Source organism: Vigna unguiculata, chromosome 11 (genome assembly GCF_037176805.1).
Source record: "Vigna unguiculata cultivar grain cowpea cultivar isolate G323 ecotype 2 chromosome 11, ASM3717680v1, whole genome shotgun sequence".
Lineage (NCBI taxonomy): Eukaryota > Viridiplantae > Streptophyta > Magnoliopsida > Fabales > Fabaceae > Vigna > Vigna unguiculata.
In genome coordinates, this window is record NC_140802.1 from 3,732,124 (window position 1) to 3,747,847 (window position 15,724).

Sequence of the window (15,724 nt, forward strand, 5' to 3'; positions counted from 1 at the left end):
ACGTCGTATCCGATACACGTATCATATCCGTGCATCATAATCGTTAGCTATTAAAATGCCTTGTGGAGCAATATTTATATTTTAGAAATTTTAATTTAATATTACACGTGTTGTTTCCATGGTGTTGTGTCTAATTAAGTTATTGAGTTGGATGGATAGTGTTAAGAGATTTTTGCGTATGCATGTTTGAACTAGTTTCTTGGTAAACCTCTTCTAAGAAAAATGAATAAATTATCTTCCTTATAAATTAAAAATAATTTATGTATGTTATATTTAACTTAATATTCAAATTTAAAAAAATTAAGTTATATGATTAAACTTTTACAAATTGACATATGTGTAAAATATTTCTAATTTATGAAAAGTTATTTTACTTTTTTTCCTCAATCTTTTACTCCGAATTATAGAAGAGTTTCTTCAAACAATTTTTCAAGTTCAAATCCTAAACGTGGCTAAATATCCAAAACCAAAGTTTTGTTGTTAATAATGATCCTATTATGCTCAAACAAGATTAACTTTCATAAAAATACATATATAGTAGCTTTATTATATCAGTTTATCCTCACGCTATGTTTGGATAAAAAAAATTTAGGTCACTTATGTCAATCAAAATAATAGTTATAGGTTGAAAAGGACCTCAATCAATTTCAAAGGATTTTCTTTAGGAACTTCAAAAAAAAAATCTTGATAAATTTTAACCAAAAAACATATGACTAAAATAACTTACAAAATAATATATATTATTTAATTGTTAAATTATTTTAATATCGAAATGATTTTTTGCCTTGGTAATAACTGAAATAAAAAATTAAAATTTTATAAATTTAAATTATCTCATTCAAACAAAATATTTAGAATTTTAATCTTTTCAGAATTATTAAAATTCCCATCCAATAAAAGGGGTAAGAGTTTTTGCAAATATTGTATTAAAGTTGAACTGAGTTTTGTTTTTTTCTCTCCTTTTTCATGTTTCTTTTCTTATTTATTTGTTCTAGATGTGAGTCTTTCAGGGCGAAGAAATTGCCTCTGCACGTTATTTAGGATCAAAAACAGTTTAGTTAGAAATATGGCCATTTCTTCCTGTACCTCCTTTTTTTTCCTTCTGCACCTCCATAAAATATCTCAATAAACAAAATGAAAAATATTAAAAGTTGTTAATGTGTGTGACTCTTATATTATATCCAACTCAAAATCTTTAAAAATATAGTTTTTTATCATAAAAAATAAATTTATTAAATAACAACAATTAAGTTATCCCAACTCATACACATAGTAATATGTAGAAAAATAAAATAAACGTAGTAATATAACTCATCTCCTCTATTCTGAAAAAAAAAAAAATCTTATTGTCATGGTATCAGACATCAATCTCATTAAGACTAAACTTTATATTTTAATTTATATTCTACAACAATCCAATAACATATTCAGATCTAGACTCTACATATGTGTATTAGTGGAAGGGTCTCTATTATTTTTGGTTCCATCCCACATCTTTAGAAGATGATGTATTTGCGGGTTTTTTCTTTCTTTTCTTCATGTCACTAAATATTCTCATTTTTATGTAATGTGATACTTTAAAACTTTAAAATAATAGGTATATTGGTCACTCTCAATTTTTCTTCAACTGATCCATTTTGTTTGATGGGTAACTTCATATTTACATCTATATTGTCATAAGTAGCATTCAGATATGCTTGAAATATTTTCTAATCATAATTAAGTTTCAACAATAATATACATTAATATTTGATGAAATAAGTTGTTGCAAATTAATAAAAAAAGAACAGAAATACTATTTATGGTAGTGTGTTTAAGTTTTGTCCAACATATGAATAAGGAAAAGTGAATAACACCCCCACCTTCTCTCGTGGATTTCAGAGTAATAGAATAGTAGAGTTGGAGTATTTACAAATTGGCCGCCACACGTTGAACCAATTAGAAAAGCTTTTATATTAATATAATTTTCATATTTAAGCTAGTGCATAGTTTTGAAATTTCTCTTGAAAGAAAAAATCACAGTTGACTTTCCTTACATTCTTTTTGGTATATGATGAAACCAGATCGCACTTTCTGTATCATTTTTTTTTTCATAATCAAATGCACTGCTGGCTACATGTTCGAGCCAGCTGTTGACTTTCCTCACAGTTGACTTTCCTTATATTCTGTTTGGTATGATGAAACCAGTTCGCACTTTCTGTCATTTTCATGAAACAAGAAAATTCCTTGCGTCACTCAAAAACTTAGCAACTATTCCATGATGGTGACACAAACATGCATTGGTTTCTTCTTATTGCTAAGTTGGGGAACACTAGTTAGAAAGGCACAAACACAGATATTTGTGGGAAGTAATTGCCAAAACACCTCCCAAGAGCCTCTCAGCAGTGCATACCAAGCCAATCTTGATAAGATCCTCGCATGGATGCCTTCTGATGCAGCCACAAGCAGAGGCTATAACCACACCAGAATAGGCATCAACACTCCAGTGTATGGCCAATATGATTGCCGTGGTGATGTTGCTGAAAGCTTTTGCCATTTCTGTGTCTCCCTCGCAGCCAGAGAAGCCCCTAAACGCTGCCCCAATAGGGTTTCTGCTGTAGTGTGGTATGAGTACTGCATGCTAAGGTACTCTAATGAGAGCTTTTTTGGGAAAATTCTCACACACCCGACATGGCATGGGTTTGGACCAAAAAATGTATCCAACATGGAAGAGGTTCGTAGAGGTGAAGGTTTTGTGAAAAGTATGATCACTAAAGCAACTAAGGAAACCAACCAGTTGTACTATTTGGGTGGCTTCAATTTGAGTTCCACTCAGAAAAGGTATGGCATGGTGCACTGTGGCAGAGATCTCTCAAATGAAGGGTGCAGACAGTGTTTGGAGTTTTTATTAGCACAAATTCACAAATGTTGCGAGCAAAAAATAGGATGGTTTATTTGGTCTGGAACTTGTATGATAAGGTATGATGATCAAATGTTCTACCGTCTTAGCAACCAAACATCTTCACTTTCTCCGTCAAATGATGAAAAAGGTGAATCTAAACACTGTAAATTTGTAATAATACTTTTTTGTCTATTTTTTACGTAAGATTACAAAGATCGGTTATTCTCCTTTTAATATTGTCACAGATAAACAAAGGGCTTATAGGAGGTCAAAAATCTTAATCATTAGCAGCAGTGTTATGGGGTCAGTACTAATTCTATGTTTGAGCGTTTATTGCATCTGGTACAGGAGAAGAGTTAGAAAAGGTAGTTTCCTGCTATTACGCATGCCATAATTTGTATGAAAACTTGTTTAAAAGGCTATTTTGTTCAAATATGAACTCACAAACTTCTCTTTGTAGATGGGTTTCGTCTATCTTCGTTTCACAAAATTCAAACAGAGGATTCATGGACCACAGACCTTCCTATAATCCCATTAACCACAATTCTGCAGAGCACTGATAACTTTTCAGAAGCATGTAAATTAGGGGAAGGAGGATTTGGCACTGTTTACAAGGTTTTAATGACTTGAATTTATGATATAGATTTTTTCTCCTTTTCAGCTTTTATTTATTGCAAACTTTTATCAGGGAGTTCTAGCAGATGGAACTCAAATTGCAGTCAAAAGGCTCTCAAAGTTTTCAGGTCAAGGCTCGGAGGAGTTTAATAACGAAGTCCTGTTCATAGCTAACTTGCAACATCGCAATCTGGTTAGACTTTTGGCATGTTGCTTGGACGAAAATGAAAACATACTAGTATATGAGTATTTGCCGAATAAAAGTTTAGACTTTCACCTCTTTGGTATGTTTTCTCACGATTTCAGTGCTCAATTGTTTTTCTGCAATTTTTAGTTGAAAATTAGTCTTGGCTAACAAGTGAAGTGGTGCTACTATGAGCTCTGAAGTTGTTTTCTTCTTTCATAACAAGAAACTAAGTTATCTTTAGGAAAAGCTAAATAGTTATTTGGTATCTGCTATATCTATACCCAAATATGTTTTCCTGTTCCAATCACTTCAGTGTCCTTGTTTTGTCAGATGATGAGAAGAGAAAGCAGTTTGATTGGAAACTAAGATTAAGGATTATCAATGGAATAGCAAGAGGTATTTTATATCTTCATGAGGATTCTAGAGTCACAGTAATTCATAGAGATCTCAAAGCTAGCAATGTTCTATTAGACCATGACATGAATCCCAAAATATCGGATTTTGGATTGGCAAGGGCATTTGAAATAGGACAGAAGCAGGCAAATACAAAACGAGTAATGGGCACTTAGTGAGTTCTACCCATTCCTAACATTTCTTTCAATAGTAGGATTTTTCTAATGCAATTAGAAGTTATTTGAAAAATGAAATTCCTGTTATATTCTGTATAAGGAACTGAAAAAGTTGTGTTGATTTCCTTTAGTGGATACATGGCTCTGTTAGGAATCCAAGTGTGATTCTAAGTCCCACATTGGCTAGAAATGAGAAAGTAGAGCACTATATAAGAATAAAGACCCATAAACCCATTGCCTTAAGGTTTTGGGTTGAGAGTGGTGTCAGTGTCTTATGTGGTTAGGCTCAGATCTCATTGGTGTTGTTCTCCCCAGTGAAACCCCCTCCTTGTAAAACCTAACAAGTGGTATCAGAGCCGATGGTTAAAATCGGTTCAGACGAGTGCATGTCCCTGTATCGAAAGTCTTCCTGGCAAAGAGTTCCAGGTAAGCGTGTCCCGTTAAGATGAACGGCGGTACGAGAAGGGGTACTCGTGGTTGGGAATGCTTCCGCTGGAGGGGGAGTGTACCAATGTGGTTGAAGGGACTCACCCTTGAGGGGGAGATTGTTAGGAATCCAAGTGTGATTCTAAGTCCCACATTGGCTAGAAATGAGAAAGTAGAGCACTATATAAGAATAAAGACCCATAAACCCATTGCCTTAAGGTTTTGGGTTGAGAGTGGTGTCAGTGTCTTATGTGGTTAGGCTCAGATCTCATTGGTGTTGTTCTCCCCAGTGAAACCCCCTCCTTGTAAAACCTAACAAGTGGTATCAGAGCCTGGTTGGGCTATATTTACTTGCTTGAATGATGGAGGCAAATGCAAAGATGGTTGCTTTGAATGGTACAAATTATCATTTGTGGAAGGGCAAGATGAAAGATTTATTATTTGTCAAGAAATTGCATCTTCCGGTCTTTGCTACACAGAAGCCAGATTCTATGTCTGAAGAAGAATGGGACTTTGAGCACCAACAGGTATGTGGTTTTATTCGGCAATATGTTGAAGATAATGTTTATAATCATATTGCTAATGAGACACATGCCAGAGCTTTGTGGGAGAAGATTGAGTCTTTGTATGCTTCTAAGTCGGGCAATAATAAATTGTATTTGTTAAATTGCTTGATGAATTTGAGGTACAGGGAGAATTCTTCTATTTCTGATCACTTAAATGAGTTTCAAGGGCTCCTAGATCAATTGTCAGGAATGGGCATAAAGTTTGATGACGAAGTTATGGGATTATGGTTGCTTAATACTCTACCAGAGTCTTGGGAGGTATTTCGGGTTTCAATTACGAACTCTGCCTCGAATGGTGTTGTTTCTTTTCAGATGGCAAAGAGCGGTGCTCTTAATGAAGAGATGAGAAGGAAGGCACATGGTTCTTCATCTCAGTCTGAGATGCTTGTTACAGAAGCTAGGGGGAGAAGTCAGAAAAAGGAACATAAAGGTGGTAGAGAGAAGAGTAGGAGCAAGTCCAAGTCAAGATACAAGAATTTAGAGTGCCATTTTTGTCATAAAACTGGACACATTCAGAAATACTGTTTTAAGTGGAAAAAGGAGAACAAAGACAAGAAGGGCAAACAGAGAGAGAATGATCATGATGATGATGATCGTGTCACTACTGCTACAGATGGTGATCTTGTTCTTCTTCGTGACTTTGAGTCCGTTAATCTTGTATCTGATGAGAGCATGTGGATTATTGATAGTGGTGCTACACTGCATGTTACACCTAGGAAGGAGTTCTTCACATCTTACACTTCTGGTGATTTTGGAGTGTTGAAGATGGGTAATGATGGTGAGTCTAAAGTGATTGGTGTTGGTGATGTTTGCCTGCAAACCAACATGGGAGTGCAGTTGTTGCTTAAAGGAGTCAAACATGCTCCGGATGTCCGTTTTAATTTAATCTCTGTGCAGTTGCTTGATGATTGTGGTTATGACAATCACTTTGGTTCTAGTAAATGGAAGCTCACTAAAGGTAACTTGGTTATGGCCAGAGGGGAGAAACAATCTAAATTGTATTGGACTAAAGCTTTGGTTGCTAAAGACAGTGTGAATGCTATGTATATGGAGGCATCTTTGTGGCACCGGAGGCTTGGTCATATAAGTGAGAAAGGGCTTAACTGCTTAGCTAAAAAGGATGTGCTTATGGGATTGAGAAATGCAGAATTGGAGAAATGTTCTCATTGCATGGCTGGTAAACAAACCAGAGTATCTTTTAAGAAGCATCCACCCTCAAGGAAGTCAGAATTACTTGAATTGGTGCATTCTGACGTTTGTGGCCCATTAAAGGTAAAGTCATTTAGTGGTGCAGTTTACTTTGTTACTTTTATTGATGATTGTTCCAGGAAGCTATGGGTCTATGCTCTTCAGCGGAAAGGTCAAGTACTTGAAAAGTTCAAGGAATTTCATGCTATGGTTGAGAGGCAATCAGGCAAGAAGCTGAAATGCATCCGTAGTGATAATGGTGGTGAGTACCGTGGACCTTTTGATGTTTATTGCAGGCAGCATGGTATTAGACACGAGAAGACTCCTCCTAAAACTCCTCAGTTGAATGGTCTAGCGGAGAGGATGAACAGGACCTTGGCTGAAAGGGTTACATGTATGCTTTCAGAAGCAAAGTTGCCTAAGCACTTTTGGGGAGAGGCATTGCTTGCAGCTGTGCATGTTATTAATCTCAGTCCCGCAGTTGCTTTGAATACTGAGGTGCCAGACAAAATTTGGTTTGGTAAGAATGTTAGCTATGATCATTTGCGTGTCTTTGGTTGCAGGGCATTTGTTCATGTTCCTAAGGATGAAAGATCCAAGTTAGATAAAAAGACAAGGCAATGTATCTTTATTGGCTATGGTGAGGATGAATTTGGCTACAGGTTTTATGATCCTGTTGAGAAGAAGCTTGTTAGAAGTCGTGATGTACAATTCATGGAAGACCAGACCATTGAAGACATTGATAAGGTGGAGAAGACCACACCCGAGAAAGATAGTAATCTCACTGATGGTAATCCGATGAGGTTGCCCGCTCACAATTTGGAGAATGTTGAAACGGAAGCTCAAGACAATGAGCAACATGGTGATGTTGATGATCAACAGTTTGGAAGTGGAGTAGAGGTTCCAATTGATGATGCTCAAGAGGAACATGATGATGATGACGATCTTGGTGATATACCTGAATCACCTCAAGTCCAACTCAGGAGGTCTAATAGACAAAAACAACCTTCTACAAGGTATTCCTGTGATGAGTACATAACCTTGACTGACGGTGGAGAACCTGAGTGTTTTGAAGAGGCTTTGGATAGTGAAGAGAAGAAACAGTGGCTGGATGCAATGCAAGATGAGATGAAATCTTTGCATGATAATCACACTTACGACTTGGTGAAATTGCCTAAGGGCAAAAGGGCATTGGAAACTAGGTGGATTTTCAGGGTGAAACAAGATTCAAATTCTACACTTCCAAGGTACAAGGCCAGATTAGTGGTGAAAGGTTTCAGACAGAAAAAGGGTGTTGATTTCAATGAGATTTTCTCACCTGTGGTGAAAATGTCATCCATCAGAACTGTGCTAAGTTTAGCTGCTACTCTTGATTTGGAGGTTGAGCAGATGGATGTGAAGACAGCTTTCCTTCATGGTAATTTGGAGGAAGAGATATACATGAAGCAACCTGATGGTTTTCTTGTTAAAGGCAAGGAAGAATATGTGTGTAGACTAAGGAAGAGTCTATACGGTTTGAAGCAGGCTCCAAGGCAGTGGTATAAGAAGTTTGAGTCTTTTATGTGTGAGCAGGGTTACATGAAGACTACTTCTGATCATTGTGTCTTTGTTAAAAGTTTTTCTAATGATGACTTTATTATCCTGTTATTATATGTTGATGACATGCTTATTGTTGGAAAAGATATTTCCAAAATTGACAGGTTAAAGAAGACACTTGGCGAGTCTTTTGCCATGAAAGACTTGGGAGCTGCTAAAAGGATTCTTGGCATACATATCTCACGTGATAGGAGAGAAAAGAAGATTTATCTATCACAAGAGCAATACATTAGGAAGGTGTTGCAGAGATTCCAGATGGAAAATGCTAAAGCTGTGAGTACTCCTCTTGCTACTCATTTTAAACTGAGTGTTAAACAGAGTCCTTCAAATGAAGTTGAGAAGACCAATATGAGTAGAGTTCCTTATGCATCTGCGGTGGGCAGTTTGATGTATGCGATGGTGTGTACAAGACCAGATATTGCACATGCTGTTGGTACAGTTAGTCGATTTTTGTCAAACCCAGGTAGAGAGCATTGGAATGCTGTGAAATGGATTTTGAGGTATCTTCATGGTACAGTTGATATGAAGCTTTGTTTTGGAGGTGATAAACCTACTTTGATGGGTTACTCAGACTCAGATTTGGCTGGGGATATTGATTCCAGAAAGTCCACTTCGGGCTATTTGATAAAGTTTGCAGGGGGAGCTGTGGCTTGGCAATCAAGACTACAAAGGTGTGTAGCGTTGTCTACTACAGAAGCAGAGTTCATTGCTATTACTGAAGCATGCAAGGAGGTGTTATGGTTGAAGAAATTCTTGCAGGAGCTTGGTTTTAGGCAAGATAACTATTCATTGTTTGTTGATAGCCAAAGTGCTATCCATCTTGGTAAGAATCCAACTTTTCATTCTAGATCCAAACATATTGATGTGAGGTATCATTGGATACGTGATGCTTTGGATGCTAAGTTGTTGGAGTTGAAAAAGGTTCATACAGATGATAATGGTGCTGATATGATGACTAAAGCATTGCCAAGAGGAAAGTTTGAAGTTTGTTGTGAGATCGCCGGTTTGGCGGTTATCTCCACATAGTTGTGAGGGGGAGATTTGTTGGGTATTGGGCTCCCTTCCTATGTGGAGAAAAGGCCCAAAATTTGAGAAGCCCATGTCTCACTTAAACCTAGTGGAGAGGAGGCTATAAAATAAAGAGAGAGGCAGAACAATAGAGTCAGAATACACTGAAAGCCCTAACACATAGAGGGAGAGGTAGAGGGAAAATTCTGTTCACGTTTTTCATAGAGCTGTCGCAGTAAATTCGGCGCTGCGGATTCGTTCACCGTTGGATCGGGCTGAAATTTTTACAGCAGGTTCGGAACTCATTGCTCTTCATTCTGACCGGTCGGATCTTTGATACGAGGTCTGAGTTGGGAGATATTAATTTCGCACTGCAGCAGTGATTTGTAGAGGTTTTCCTCTCTTGTTCTTCTCTATTTGAAAGCTTTGTTGCTTTGTTATTTGGTTGGGTGTTGGCACTAATCTGTGCTATTGATTAAGACTCTTTTGTACTCTTGTTGATCATAGTGAAGCTATTTCTTTGGTCTGGACGACTCGTGGTTTTTACCCTTGATTTGAGGGGTTTTCCACGTTAAAAATCTTGGTGCCTTTATTTGTGCTTTTGGTGGTTTATTATTGCTGCTCTTTGATTATTGCTCCTCATAGATTCTTGCAAGTTAGGGGAAATTATATCCGCTGCATTCTCTGGTATATTGTTTGTTATTGTTTTCCCCATCAGGCTCCAGAGTATGTTATGCAAGGAGTGTTTTCAGTGAAATCTGATGTTTTCAGCTTTGGAGTTCTTGTTCTAGAGATCATTTATGGGAGAAAGAACAGTGGATTGTCAGAACATGGTCAAACTCTTCTTTTATATGTGAGTCTTTCACCCTTATTGGTCATCAAATTATTCAACAAATCTTAATAAGTTTAACATTGTTCATAAAATTGCACATACTTGCAGGCTTGGAGAACATGGAGCGCAGGAAAATGTTTGGAAATGATTGATCCAATGCTTGAAAATTCCTTCATAGGCAGTGAAGTTGAGAGGTGTATACACATTGGTTTGTTGTGTGTTCAAGAAGATGCTAAGGATAGACCAACAATGTCTCATCTGGTTTTAATGCTGGCAAGTGATACAATGGTTCTTCCAAAACCCAAACACCCTGCATTTTCAGTTGGAATAGTCGCCTCTGAAGAAGTGTACACATCAAAAAGTTCCAAGGATGTTTCTAAAAATGATCTAACAGTCTCTATTTCTTTGCCAAGGTGAAGAACTATTGCATAAAGGATTTGCCAATTCGCAAATGTGACAAAGTAAAGTTGTATTTATCATTCATTTATAAATAAATTATCTATTAAATTTATATATATATATATATATATATATATGCAAAATAATGATAATGTGGATATTTAGTATATGTGTATATTTATATTTAAAATCCTCCTGATGAATTAAAGTTTTAGTTAAAAAAAAAATCATAAAGAAATGTAAATACACTGTATATACAATTATACGCTGTTTTTAGATGAGTAGTGAAAAAAGATTAATACATATAATATAACTGCATAATAGGTGCATTACAATATGCACGTTTAAACAATTAAGTTATGTGATTAAACTTCTACAAAATATATATAAAATAATCTTAACTTATTAAAATTTATTTTATATTTTTGTTCTTCACTCCTAGTTATAAAAGAGTTTCTTCAAACACATTTACTATATCTATATATTCCTTCTAGTATCAAACTTTGATCAATAAGATTCATTTTATGTTTTCCTTTTCACACTTCACATCTTCCACCGCATATCTCTAAACCTCACAGTTGGATTATATTTGTCAAGAATTTTTTTCTCTGACATCACAAAATGACAATCAAAATAATAATATAGTTGATATTAATTGAAAGAGACCTCAATCAATGTCAAGAGTGTTTTTTATTTCACTTCCATAATTTTTCATGCACATCTCTTCATTTTTAAATTTAATTTTTTTTTATTTTAAAAGTATTGAAATGTATAATTCAGAAATATTCTTAGGTACATGATCCAGAAAATAAAAAATTATATTTTGAATTACACGTAAAATAAAAAATACATTTTAAATTATAATTCAAATATAAATTTTACATTCCACATTTTAAATTATACAGTCCGAAACATGAAATAAAATAAAATACATTTCTACGATTTTAAATATATCAAATCAAATCAAGGAATAGGAGAAGAACCTCAAAGATGCGGAGACAAAGAAGGAGATGAATGAGAATGCTCTCGGAGGAGGAGGTGGAGGAAGGACTTCCATGAAGGTGGAATCAGAACCTTTAGAATTCATCATATACCTTTGGATTTCAGACATGAGAGTCAATTTTTACAGCAAAGGAATGAACGATTGTGCTTACTAAGATAGTTGATCGAAAACTTACCATTTCTTCTTTTCGGAAATAAATAGAACACGCATTCCGCTTAGTGTAAATGAATAAAACGTCCTTGCATCTGAGATGAAAGACCGCTCAATCACAATCTCGCATTGAGAGAAGAAGATGGAGTTAGAGGAAGAAGAAGGAGCGCCAATGAATGTGAAGGGGCAGTGGAACAAAAGGGAGAGAAAGGCGCAATGCTAGAGGAGGAAGAAGTTAGAGATAACAACACAAGAACAAAATTGTTTTTTCACTTTACCTGTGGGGGGCAGCTAGAAATTATGGAGGTGTAGGAAGCATTGGCCCAATGCTAATGAACTTTATATGAACTTCAACAAAAATTGTCTTGATAAATTTTAACTAAAAAATAGTCTTACCTAACATTAACTCAAAAAAATTAAAAAAATGATATTTTGCAATTATTAAATTATGTTAATCTTAAAATATTTTTTTATGTTTGGTAATAATCGAAATATTTTGGGTTAAATATATCTTTATCTTTCAATTTTCAGTAAAAAATTGAAATTAATTTCTCTTTAAAATTATTAAAATTTCCTTCCAATAAAAAAATACGAGTTTTATTTGAATTTCGGATTGTTCATCTGTTACTTTGTGAGAGAAGCATGAATTTAAGAATCCTTAGGAGTATTCTCTCTTCTTCATTTTTTTATTAATAATGAGTTTACCTAAGTTTTGTTTTTTCTCTTCTGCGTTCTATCTACCGTAGAATTGTTAATTGAAGTAGACTTGACTTGAATTTTTCTAGGGTTTATAAGTCATTTACAGTGTTGTCAATTTTGAATCAGTGTCTATAATGATTGAACACGCAATCCAACGTGATTTGCTTCTACCTACGGATAAATATCGTAATATTTGATTTTAAAAGAATGGTTGCAATAATATTTGATTTTAAAAGAATGGTTGCAAGAATATTATTTAAGGAATATTTGTTGTACAATATTATAAATTAAGAAATTGTATGACTTGACCCATTTTAAATCCTCTTAAAATGTATTGTACATAAATTTTGATGCACTATTTTTCTATTATATTCGTAGAAGACACATTCCAACTTCTACAAACAATAGAAATTTAAATTATCCTTTTGGCTTTCAGAAAAAAGATGTTTTAAATTAAAAAAAAAACTTATTTGTTATAAATGAGATTTTTATTTTATATATTATACTAAATATTATTATGTACTTTTGACATCTCAATTACAGACATTGCAAAGCAAAAAAAAAAAAATATTTTCACTTTCAAAATTTTATTAATAAAGGGAAAAGAAAGATATCAAAAACCACGAGCCAAACCAAATTCATATAATAAACAATTAAAAAATTCTAAATATGGGTAGTTGAAATTTGTTACGAAAAAAAAATTAATGAGTAATTTGGTCTCTACATTTAGATATTTAATTTGTTTATTTATTTTTACTTGAACCATTTTTTGTTACCTAAAATTAGTGTTATGCTAAATTTGAGTTAACAATGGTTTGAAAGGTGATAATGTATTAGTTAATAGAAGGTTTAATTAAAAATTTAATCTTTTTTTTTCTGATCCAAGTCTAAATATATTTTTTGTTTTACATGGAGATAATGTATTTATTTTTTCATCATTGTCGTCCTGTATAAATTTAAGAAACGAATTCAAAAGTCACAATTAGGTTTATGTGTACATCTCCGATGATATAGAAGATAAAAACGAATATATTAAATTTATGATCTCAAATTTGAAGAAGTAAAAAATCTTTGGTTGAAAAGATCTCCATGGAATTGTGTTGTTCGAGAATAAGAATTGTAAAGGGAGAAGAGAGTGTGGACTAATACTTGGTCATTTTCTAACGATGTTAATACTGATGTTAATACTGATTTCACAAAAATAATTATATCGACTCTATTTAAGCAATATAAAGACTTAATTAAAATATAAAGAGCAGATAATATCGTTCGTAATTAACAAAAAAATGCACTTAATTAAGTTAAAAACAAATATAAAAACTTAAATAAATCGAGTATCCAAATACATATACTACATACAAGAGAAAAAAAAATCAAATTGTAATCTCTACGGCAATTCTATATTTGGACATTTTAGGATTTTTTATGTTTTGAGTTTTCACACATCTATCGTGTAAATCACTACAATTTCTTATTCTTTTTATTATAGTGTAGATTTTTCTAATTAAAAACATAATTAAAAATTATAAAAAAACTCAATTTTATTGATCTCTCTTAATCATTTGAGAAGTCAAAAAGATAAGAAAATGACAAGTCTTTTTCAGTTTTCTGAAATTAGACCAAATTAGACAAACCTTCAGCTAGAAAAAGACAAAACAATTTTACATTATTATTCTATATATCATTTCTAGTAATAAATGCAGAACCTGATCAACAGCATTTTCTTTTTGTAACAAATTTTGAGAAGAAAAAAAGTGCGAAACTGTCTAATATCTTTTACATTACCATTCAAGAAAAATTTGTCATATATAATGAAGATATTAGTTTCTTACAAAAAAATAATTATCAAAAGTCATAGATATCATATTCCGTAACCAGATGAAAATAAAAATAAAAATAAATTGCCGTGGCATGACCGGTAACTTATTAAAATGCCTTGTGGAGCAATATTATATTTTAGAAATTTTAATTTAATATTACTCATGTCCTTTTCCATGGTGCTGTGTCTAATTCCGAGACTAAGTCGGAGACTAATTCCGAATTTGAAAACTTTTAGAGAATAAAATAATATTTTGTGTCATATACATAAATATGCATGCATTGGGTAAAGGTTATTGCAGTGTTATATATGAGAGATTTTTGCATGAGGTATGCATGTTCGAACTAGTTCCTTCGTAAGCATCTTCTAAGAAAGAAAAATAAATTACCTTCTTTAGAAATTTAAAATAATTTATGTATAAGTTACTCTTCTATATTTAACTTAATATTCACATTAACAAAATTAAGTTATATGATTAAACTTTTACAAATTAACATATGTATGAAATGATTTTAGTTTATGAAAAGTTATTTTTTATTTTTTCATTTTTTTCATTCCTAGTTATAGAAGAGTTTCTTCAAACAAATTTTCAAGTTCAAATCCTAAACGTGGCTAAATATTCCAAACCAAAGTTTTGTTATCAATAATGATCCTATTATACTCCAAGTGACTAACTTTCACAAAAATACACTAACGTAACACAGGCGCTATCACGTCTATGTGTATGTATTTTTTAAATATATATGAAATTATATTATATGTGATAATATTATAATGTTATTAAGTTAATATATATATTAAAATTATATTTATTAAAAATAAAGTGAAATATATCAAAACAGATAAAAGAATAACCATTGATAAATAAAGAAAAAGAGAAGAAGCAGATACATCTGATTTTATAAAATTTTTGTAAAAGTAATGATCAATTTTTAAAAATTCAATAAATTATTATATTTAAAGGATAAAATCGGTATTTTAAAAAATGAACACAAAAAGGAGAATCTTCTTTATATATTGTTATAGATATAGAACAAGTTCTTATTAGATTATCCTCACGCTACGTTTGGATAAAGAATTTTTAGGTGAACATTAATCTGTATAATGTTTTTCTTTTCTCATTGGTGTTACGTTAGGTTTTTCATATTTTCCAAGGATTATATTTTAGTTAATGTTATCCAGGTTTTCCTTACTTACACGTATATTTAAATTATCTGTTGGTCTATATTTTCAAGGATTTTTTTGTTGACATCACTTAATAATAGTTATAGCTGATATTAATTAAAAAGGACCTTAATCAATGTCAATCGATTTCTTTTAGGAACTTCAACCAAAAAATCTTGATAAATTTTAACTAAAAATTATAGTTTAACGTGAACTAAAAAAGCATACAAAATTATCAATATTTTTTAATTGTTAAATTATTTTAATATTAAAGTAATTTTTTGCATTTGGTAATAGCTGAGATAAAAAATTAAAATTTTATAAATTTAAATTATCTCATTCAAACAAAGCATTTAAAATTTTAATACTTTTCAAATTAATAAAAAAGGTAAGAGTTTTCAAAATATTGTAGATTTGAATTTCGGATTGTTCATTTGTTACTTTGTGAAGGAGAAGCATGGAATTTAAGAATCGTTAGGAGTATTTAAGAATCCATCATATCTTATAACATTCCTAATAACATATCCAAAGAAGGTCCTGCATATATGTATTCGAATAGAGCACTGTTCTCTTTTTTTTTTCCATTCCACATCTTTAGATAATGGTGTATTTGTCGATTTTT

General features: G+C 32.7%; 1 protein-coding gene and 1 long non-coding RNA gene across 3 annotated transcripts; one reads left to right on the top strand and one right to left on the bottom strand.

Annotated features, from left to right (window-relative positions):
* The first annotated feature begins 2,150 nt into the window (after positions 1 to 2,150).
* On the top strand, positions 2,151 to 10,389 carry LOC114169339 (cysteine-rich receptor-like protein kinase 10). Its single transcript, XM_085669510.1, has 8 exons — positions 2,151 to 3,029; positions 3,127 to 3,246; positions 3,342 to 3,496; positions 3,570 to 3,780; positions 4,014 to 4,251; positions 4,384 to 4,393; positions 9,755 to 9,889; positions 9,977 to 10,389. Exons 1-8 carry the CDS (start codon positions 2,258 to 2,260, stop codon positions 10,283 to 10,285), a joined length of 1,950 nt encoding a protein of 649 aa, XP_085525636.1. The 5' UTR covers positions 2,151 to 2,257; the 3' UTR covers positions 10,286 to 10,389.
* Positions 9,960 to 11,712, bottom strand: LOC114169341 (uncharacterized). 2 transcript variants are annotated; one of them, XR_003600908.2, is made up of 3 exons: positions 11,446 to 11,696; positions 11,251 to 11,361; positions 9,960 to 10,178 (listed from the first exon to the last, which is right to left on the bottom strand). It is a non-coding gene; the product is annotated as an uncharacterized LOC114169341 (long non-coding RNA). The 2 variants fall into 2 exon arrangements; XR_014986670.1 differs by lacking the exon at positions 9,960 to 10,178 and having other exon boundaries at positions 11,103 to 11,361; positions 11,446 to 11,712.
* Positions 11,713 to 15,724: the final 4,012 nt, after the last annotated feature.